The sequence below is a fragment of the Enhydra lutris genome, unplaced genomic scaffold, assembly GCF_002288905.1.
Source record: "Enhydra lutris kenyoni isolate GAN:26980312 unplaced genomic scaffold, ASM228890v2 scaffoldscaffold56, whole genome shotgun sequence".
NCBI lineage: Eukaryota > Metazoa > Chordata > Mammalia > Carnivora > Mustelidae > Enhydra > Enhydra lutris.
This window is the reverse complement of record NW_019154140.1, coordinates 12,510,286-12,519,385: the sequence shown is the minus strand read 5'-3', so window position 1 is coordinate 12,519,385 and position 9,100 is coordinate 12,510,286. Positions and strand designations below refer to the sequence as shown.

The window sequence follows — 9,100 nt, the reverse complement described above, 5'->3', positions numbered from 1 at the left end:
CTGCTGCATGCCTAAATCCCCTTTCCTTCCTCGCTCTATGAGACAACCCGTTTTAAGATCATAAATGAAATCTTCCTCTCGCGTTTGCCGCCTCCTCTTGGCAGCGCCCCTCTCTACCTTCCCACTCATAAAACCTGTCCCAGCCTGAAGAAGTTCTCCGTCCCGCTCCCCACCCCCACTCCCTGCCCGGATCTCTGAAGACACCTAGATGCCGGCAGGGACCGCCGACCACGACCCGGACCCGGCCACACCCGGCTCGCCCGCCCGCGGGGTGGAGACCCCCGCAGCGGGCGGAGCAGCCACGACGGGGTTAAGGTTCCGGGCTGGGGGAGGGGGAGGGGGCCGGGAGGGGCGGGTGCGGAGCCAATCGGCGGCTGCAGAGTCCGCGGGGCCGAGAGCAGGGAGCGCTGTGCCGGGAACCGGGAGCTGAGCGCGCCGGGCTGGGGCCGGGGCCCGAGCCGAGTGGAGCAGAGAGGGAGAGCGCCCGCCCCAGCCCCGAGTCCCGCCGCCTGCCCTCCCGCCGCAGCGCCGGCCCAGCGGCCGCCGCCCCAGCCATGGAACAAGACAACAGCCCGCGGAAGATCCAGTTCACCGTCCCGCTGCTGGAGCCGCACCTTGACCCCGAGGCGGCGGAGCAGGTGCGGAGCAGGGCGGGGTGGCCGGGGACTCGCCCAGCAAAGGACGAGGGACCCCTGGGCTGTGGGATCTGAGAAACCTTCTTCGTCTGCCCTTGGCAGTGCGCCCCTGTGAGGGCGACCGCACTCAGTTTGGGGGTCTTCTCTCCCCTCCCCCACCGCTGGAGCCACATCTTCCTGTCTGTGCTAAGGCGAGCGCCTCCCCTCGAAGCCTGTCCCTGCAGAGGGTCGCTCTTTGCCTCCCCAGCCCTGGGGGAGGGGGCCTGCATGAGGACACGACCCCTCCCCCCTTCGCCAGTCTTGCATCCCCCACCCAGTCAGCCCCTGCCAGAGTTTCTGAGCTCGGTGGGGGCGCCGAAGGGTACCGGCAGCCTTGCGGGAGGGGTTCGGGGAAAAGGTAGGTAATGGAGGGGAGCCTGGTGCTGTCAAAGGAGTTGAAAGAAGAGAAATAGCCCTCCGGGTCCTCCCCTAACCAAAGGCTACCTTGCCTGACTCCAGAGAGTGAGAACAAGAAGGAGCTCAGGAAAACTGAAAGGGCTGGGGCTTTGGGGAAAGGGTGGTCGGGTCCACAGGCTGAGGGTCCCCTCTTCTGCAAGTCTGGACACGTGGGTTCCTATTCCCAACTCCTGCCCTTTGGAGCACAGGGAATGGGGATGGCATGGAGAGATGGGCCCAGGGAAACCAGAGGCAGGGGTTTCTGGGGGCTGGGTGCAAGGAACCCCAGGCTCAGGGGAGCAGTCCTGTGCTGGCCTTGGCTCAAGGGGTGGGAGTCCAAGGCCCTGGCCCAGCCCAGGGCCTGGTCTATTTTTAGCTCTGAGCCGCCTGGCAGAGGCGGTAGTGGATGAGAGTGTGTGAGCAAGTGTGTGTCTCAGGGAGAGTGAGCATTTGTGTGGAGACGGTGACCCCCTGTGGTCACTACTACCGCCTGTTTTCGAAATATTTGTTCATTTGCTCATTGCTCCATCTCTTTGTGTTCTCTGTCCATTTCCCTGGACATCCCCATTCCTAAGGAATATCCATTGGCCACAAGGTCAGTTCTCCATTTCCCCCAAATGGCTCCCAGGACTCTGGCTGGGCCTCCCCACCTGAAAAAACTCTGTAGCCTCTTGGGATGGGATGGAGAGTGTCCTCTGGCTTGCTCCAGCTGTTTGGTGGAATAAGGTCAGGGTGTGAAGGGAGGGGTCAGTACACACACTCTCCCTGTGACTTCAGCTTCCCAAAGTGTGGGTAGGGATGAGAACCTGCACCTCTCCCCTCTCCCTGGCCGGGGCTGAGCCGCTTCTCCAGACCTGGAAGGGGTGGCAGTAGGAGGAACTGTGGGGAGACCTCAGGCCTGGTGAGGATGAGGAGGGTGGAGAGCCTGAGCTTGGGGAGTGTTTCCCCAGAGTCAAGGGCAAGGCTGTTACGCCTGGAGGCAGGGGGCTGGCTAAGATAACCTCGGACTCAAAAAAGGGCCCATGACTGTGGGCTGGTGGGGTTAAGGGTGAGGTGCCAAAAAGGATTGCCTTCCACCAGCATAGACAGGTCTCACAGCCTGACACCTGCATCTGTTTGGTGTTGGAGAAGGCAGGTGTCAGTGTGTGTTGGGAGGAGGAGAGGGTAGGCCAGCTTGTTCAGGGGTCAGGAAACAGAGGAGGAGAAGACAGTGGTAAGGAGCCAGAGGGAAAAAAAGAACTGGGACTTCCACCTGCTTTTCTCTAATATTCCGAAATTGGTGTCCACTAGACCTGAAATTCTACCTGCAGTCTAACTCGGCCCCTCTAGCTGGGTCACCCAAGTGTGTTACCCAATCCAGCCAGAAGCTCCAGGCGTGGCAGGAGCTCCTAATCCAGGCTGACATGGGAGAGCAAAAGAGGTTAGAAGCTATGAGTTATGGAGCACAGAACGGCAGCGGGTGGAGGGGTGCCCACAGCTACCAGGTCTTTGGCATGACTGGTTTGGCAGCAAATCAGAGGCAAAGGCACCAGGTGTCCTTGAACACTGGGATTGAAGATAGGTGCAAGAGAAAGAAGAGAGACCATCTATTTGTTACCTAGTAGTTCAGGTGCCTGGAAGGTGCTTTGGGAAGGCTGACTTGATTCCCTTCAGCTATATGATATCAAAATTCTCAAAGACTCTGAGTGCCTAGAAATCTTATCCAAGGCAAGGAAATGGGCTAAGGAAGGAGCCTGTCCAACATCGCAGAGCCCTGCTGCCCTCTCAGAGGCCCTTTCTGTCCTCCTTGTGGTCCCTTCTCAGCCTTGCAACTTCCACTAACATCCCCATCCTCTCCCTGTGTCTCTGACTCCTCCACAGCCAGCATCCCCCCTCCACCCACAGCAGGAAAGACATAAAGAGGAGTCCTCCCTGGGGAAGGGATTCCCCTCACCCTGCAGATGTGAAGCCCACATGCCGGCCTGCTGGCGCCCAGCCCCTCTGCCTCAGGAACGGCCAGTCAGACTCACAACTGATGTTTGTGTAGTGCCTATATGTATATGCACGCGCACACGTGCACGCGCACACGTGCATGTGCACGCGCGCGCGCACACACACACACAGAGGACTGGTACTGCCAGGGACCTTGAAATGTCACCCCAAACAGATGTCGCTGGAATCTCCAGAGAAACAGTGACCTACCCCCACATGCCCCCATTGGACGCATCCCATTTCTTTGGGGAGAGTCCCCCTCTCAGACTAACCTCTTGCAAGGGCTGAAATCCATTTCTGGGCATAGAGAAGGGCGGGCGTCTTACCCCACCCCCAATGGTATTGATGCTACATAATGGACACAGAAGATAGGAAGTTGATCCTTCAGTATCCTCACCCTACTGCCCTCAGCCCTGGATAATTTTAGCCCCTTTCCCAGTCCCTTTAGACTTCCCTCCTCTCTCCTGCCCTGGAGGGAGCTACGGGAACTCTCCAGCCCCATGAGACCCCTCGCTTCTAAGCCTCTAAACCCTCCAGAGAAAGGGAAAAAACCCACACGTCCCAGGAGTCCTTGGACTGACTTCAACAACAATCAACTTTATTGGCCGCAAGGCAGAGGAACAGCAACCACCCTGCCGGCAGTCTGCTTTTATATGTTAATTTCTTAGAATGGGACCCTGGAGCCCAGGATAAGATTTTTCAGGTAACTTTAGGCCCTGATTAGACTCCTGCCTCTGGCTCCTGCTAGTATTTTATTTACCATGACAAGGATTTTCCCAGACCGCATTTCCTGACAAATTATAAAGGCAGTGTGCCCAAGGATAGGGAGGACTTTGGACAATGAGCCAAGGCATGGGCGTTGGCCAGGAGAAGGCACCTTCAGCCCTACCTTCCCTGTGCCATTCCCCCAGCCTGGGTGGGGACCAAGGGGTGCTTTCCATTGATGCCAGCGCACTAAAGGTTAATGTCTGTCTGGGGCTGTGGGCTGGAACACTGAGGGAAGAGCCTTGGTCCTCCAGGGTTATTTCTGACCATTGATCAGGATGGACGGAAGGACAGCCAGCCAGAGATCAATGCATGAGAGCAGATTCAGCTGCTAAGATGGATTACGAGGGAGATGCAAAAACAGAAAGGGGTTGGGGGTCTTTTGGGTCCCCAAGGGAGAGGGATGGGCCCGAGAATGTCCATCTTGGGATGGTAGGTTCAGTGTAATGTGGCATTTTTTGAGATGTATTAAGCCAGGAGCCTGGATTATGTTGCTGAGTGGTATTGGGTGGGGCTTCGATGCTTCCACCTGCACTTGACCTCTTCCCTCAGATTCGGAGGCGCCGCCCCACCCCTGCTACCCTCGTGCTGACCAGTGACCAGTCCTCCCCAGGTAACCCCAGGGATGGGTCGTTGAAGGGCATGGGTGCTGCTGTGGACAGCCAGGTCCAGTGAGAGCAGGCGGGCACTAGAGAGAACAAGGGCAGATCCAAGGATTCAGAGAGCTAGCTCCGCAGCCCCCCGGGGATCAGAGTCCGGAAAGTGGTAGCTGTATTAGCAGGAGCATTTCCTTTGCTTTGGCAAGATGGAGCAGCTCTGGGGAAGGGGAGGGAAAGCACCTGGCTCCTAAGCCCCCCAGGAATTGGGGTGGTCAACTGAGTGCTGGTTGCCGCGGCAACAGCCTTCCAGATTGCTCCAGCAACTGAGATGCTGCAGGCCCCCCACCCCCAGAGGCAGTGACAGCTGTGAGGGGGAGGGACCTTCTCCATCAGCCATCTTCCCGGCCCCCACAGGGGAAGGGGAAGGTTAGACACAGCTCAGGGAGCAGCTGGCATTCCGGTCACCCATGTGCCCAGCAAGGTCTGCAGAGAGAACCAGGTGTTTGAGAATATCAGGGGAGCTTGCCAGGACAGTGGCAGAGAGGCCGTCATGCTCATAAGTGAGCCTGGAGTTCAAGAGGCTGGAGTCTCCAGCCTGCACCCAACTACCAAAAAGGGTTGTTGTACCTCCCTGCACAGGGGAAACTTGCTCTCCTTTATCCGGTCTTCCCTCCCGTGCAGGATTCAGTTCTGGTCCTGGGTCAGGGGGGCAATGGTTGGGAGGAGATGGAGGAAAAGAGCCAAAGGACCAAGGATTCTACTTCAGGAAACTGCAGGTCCAAGGCAAGGATGTAGACACAGACTGACCACAGAGTCAACAACAGGACTCCGTGCAGGGAAGAAAGCAGGGCAGGAAGGAGCCAAAGGGAGCGCACCTGGGGCAGCCATCAGGGCCAGCTTCCTAGGGCAGAAGTGAGGGACAGATCAGAAAGCCGGTGACTGCCAAGGCTCCTCCCCTTGGGAAGTCAGCTCCATAGGGACCCCTGGGTTTTCAGTCCTCTTCACATTCTCCTTTCCCTGTTCCCCTCAGAGATAGATGAAGACCGGATTCCCAACCCGCTTCTCAAGGTGAGCCGGTCCCTCTCGCTCAGCCCAGCCCAGAGAACCCAGAGTTTCTTCAGAGGATTATTCCTCAGACCCCCCCCCCAATCTGTAAGGCCTTTTGACTCCCTCTCCTCTGCCTCCAAGTGAATATGAGCGGACACACACATACACATACACACACACCATATCCCCCATACCCAGTCTCCTTGCTCACCACTGTGTGGGGGAGGGGAGCACCCTAGGAAGCAGGATATTTCTCCCCTCACTTTCTGAAGACCATAGCTGACCCCCAATCTCTAATCCAAAAGCATGGCAAGGCACAGAAGGCAGGGGAGAAGGGCTGGCCCCCCCACCTATGCTCTGTGTCCTTCACAGTCCACGTTGGCCATGTCTCCACGACAACGGAAGAAGGTGACAAGGACCACACCCACAATGAAAGGTTAGGAAGACCCCCCACCTTCCCATCCCTTTCTTCCCCTCTGTGCCTAAGACTGAGCAGTAGACCTAATGACCCCTTTTTGGAGGGAATCCTTGGGAAGTCCTTAAACTCGCCTTTATTATAATCGAATTGCTGCTAGACAGTCTGGGCTGGGTTCCAGCTCTGCCTCCAACTAGCTGGGAGGCCTGGGAGAACCTGCTTCACCCACTGAGCCCTGAGCACCACCTCACTATGGCAGCTAAAGAGACTATGAGTGCTCACCACACGGAAGGTTCTCAAGTATTTCCTGAATCTAAATGGAGTCTTTCCTCTTTCCCCCCACAGGAGATCAAGTAACTCAGCCAGTTAGGAAGATCTATGGTTCCTGAAGGCCCTGCCCCTTCCCTCCCTTCCTTTCGAAGGAAATATGTTTTATTGTGTACCTTTAGGCCCTCCCTGGTGCCCAGCAAATATCCCCTACCCCCACCCCATTCAGGTCTCAGAAGGTGGAAAAGTCACACAGGAGCCACCAGCCCTTCCATGGGGCTATGGAATAGGACAGTCCACAGAGGAGACTCTGAGCTGTCACATCCCTCCCTTTCTCTGTGCCCCCAGAGCTCCAGATGATGGTTGAACATCACCTGGGGCAACAGCAGCAGGGAGAGGAACCCGAGGGAGCAGCTGAGAGCACAGGGGCCCAGGAGTCCTGCCCACCTGGGATGAAAGACACAGAAGCGGAGTTAAGGCTGGGCTCGTCTGGGAGAGCACAAAGTACGTTCAGGCTGGGGAGGGACTGGCCCAGGAGGAGGCAGACCTTACCCATCATGGGGAGGGGTCTCATCATAGCCAGAAACTGCCCTAAGAATATGGATCCATTTATATGGACCACACGTGTTTGCCTCTGTTCACCTTGCCTCACTGAATGATCCCAGCCCCTCCCTGCTTGGACGGAGTTGGGGGGGGGCTCCCTGCTGGGTGGTTCGAGCCCACCAACAAGGGACCCACACTCACAGGCTGGAACCTGGGCTCTGTCATTCCACCAGCAGTTTTGTTTTGTTTGTTTTCACTGCCCTCGGTCTGTAAAATGATAATTACAATGCCTCTGGCCTTGGGTTGTTTGTGAAAATGGAATAAGACCGGTTCTTAGCCCAGCAGCTGACACATACAAAGCTTGCAGTAAATGGAAGTGCTGTTAACACGTGTCCGCAGTCCCTTATCCCACATGGATTCCAGAATCCAGAGTTCTTCCAGTTACACGAAGGTGACATTGTACATGTACTGTGTATTACATACTACCCAGCGGAGCACCCTGTAATCAAACACGGTAATAGTTCTGCAGTGAACTGAAGGGTCCCACTAAATGACATCAATGAAGACCATCAATAGTCCCATACAAGGTCAGGTTTAGCCAAATTGTACCCAAACTTGTTTTAACTTTCCTTTGGTTTTTTTGTTTGTTTGTTTGTTTGTTTGTTTTTAATTTCTGATGGCAAATAAAAAAAGAAAAATGGTCCTGTAGTCATAGCTGTGATCAGAGAACACACCACGGGTTTTATCTGATTGCCCCCCTCCTGGTCTTGGGCCCCTCTCAGGGGTCACTGGAGTATCAGATGGGGTAAGAGGAGCAGCAACCTCTACCAGAATTCATGAATACTGCCTTTCCCTCCCACCACCCATTTTCCCTCCTTAGAGCCTGCAGAACCCATCCCTAAAGCTCAGGAGAGGGGCAGTGAGAAACCCAGCAAAGAGGAACCCACAACCCATATACCACCATTGGATTCCCAGGGAGCCAACTCGGTAAGAGCCCAGGGCTGGGCGCCCCCATCTGCAGGAGAGCAGGCTGCGTAGATAAGGGCAAGGATGAAGATCTGGAATCAGGAAAAGGGGGAACAAAGGACCAGCTTCAGTCACTGAAAAGCTCTTGTCTCAGGCAAGAAGATTTGGGGGTATTATGTATCCATGGACAAAGAGAAATGGGATTAAGCTACAGGACAAAGGAGTGAGGTTTGGCTCTGTACTGGGTGTCTGTCCAGGCTGTGTGAGCAGTAGTCCTGCCTAGAGTGGAGGCATTGAGAGAGCCTTGTGGGCTTTGATTTTTCCAGTTCCCCCCTCCCCTGCATGAAGCTGGACAAGTTGGGGGGACTGGTGTCAGACATCAGAGGTTAGACGCTTGATGATGGGCAGCGCAGCAAGGGTGGGGACAGTAGGCCCTCTGGTCTCTCACTCGCCCTCTCTTTCTGCCCCTCCCCCACAACAGGTCTGAGAGTGGAGGAGTTAATCCTGCAATGGAGACTGCGGTTGGGAATGCATGGACACTGGATCTGTTTCTTACTCTCCACTTTTGGGGAAAATCTCTTGTTTTTAAAAAGTGATAAATTTGGTGTTAGGTCCTTGGCATTTTCCTTCTTTCCCGGCATGGAGAATCCTCTTTCCCTCCCTTCTTGTCCTGCCCTCTCTGCAGCCCCCTCTCCTTCTGCCCAGCTCCTCTGGAAAGGAGGAAATAGAGAAGCTGGGCCAGAGCCTTGGGGGATGGGGGAAATTCTCCCCCCCAACCCTGCCCCTACTTGCTGTGGCAAGAGAGATGGGGGGTCAGACAGGTGTAAGGACTAACTTCCAGGGCACCAAGAAGGAAGGAAAGGCCTGGATTCTGGGTTCTCTTCTCTTAATTGAGGGAAAGATACCAGCCCCGCCCCCCCCCCCCCCCCCCCCCCCCCGTAGGATTGTCCCAAAGCTGAGACTTGGAGTTCTACAGCCCATCCAGCTGTGCCTGTGCTGTGGCCGCCGTCTGCTGGGCAAAAGGGGGAACTGCATCCTAGCCCTTGGCCCAAGGGAAAGGGGTTGCTGTGTTGTGTGGATGCCTCCTTGCCTGCCCTCCAAGCCTCAGTGATTCCCAGGCTTCAGGATGTGATCCCTCCTCCAGCGATGAGGAGACCACCACCCCTATTCCAACCCGATAGCAAAGCTGGATTGAGAACACAATGGCTGTTAACGAAGAGGCCCTGGCTGGGGAGCCTCTCTCTCCCTGGTCTAAGACACGGAGGGGCCAGGGCAAAAGACAAAAACCCAGAACAGGGGAAGAAACTTCCCTGGCCAGCCAGGCCTCTCCTGCCCACTGCTTTTGATTTTTCCAGGTGGTGGAGTGGGGAGGGGAGGAGGAAAGGCAAGAATCGCCCTTCCTTACAGAAGAAGCACTTTGGCAGCGAGAGCCTCAGCAGTCCCTACTGTGTGCCCTC

At 56.0% G+C, this 9,100-nt stretch overlaps 1 protein-coding gene across 1 annotated transcript; it reads left to right on the top strand.

The window, feature by feature from the left end:
- The first annotated feature begins 487 nt into the window (after positions 1 to 487).
- LOC111157821 (protein phosphatase 1 regulatory inhibitor subunit 1A) lies at positions 488 to 8,257 on the top strand. The gene is made up of 7 exons (XM_022519487.1): positions 488 to 638; positions 4,359 to 4,419; positions 5,436 to 5,473; positions 5,825 to 5,888; positions 6,483 to 6,638; positions 7,558 to 7,664; positions 8,125 to 8,257. The coding sequence occupies exons 1-7, from the start codon at positions 555 to 557 to the stop codon at positions 8,128 to 8,130; spliced, it is 516 nt and encodes a 171-aa protein (XP_022375195.1). The 5' UTR covers positions 488 to 554; the 3' UTR covers positions 8,131 to 8,257.
- The last annotated feature ends 843 nt before the right edge of the window (positions 8,258 to 9,100 follow it).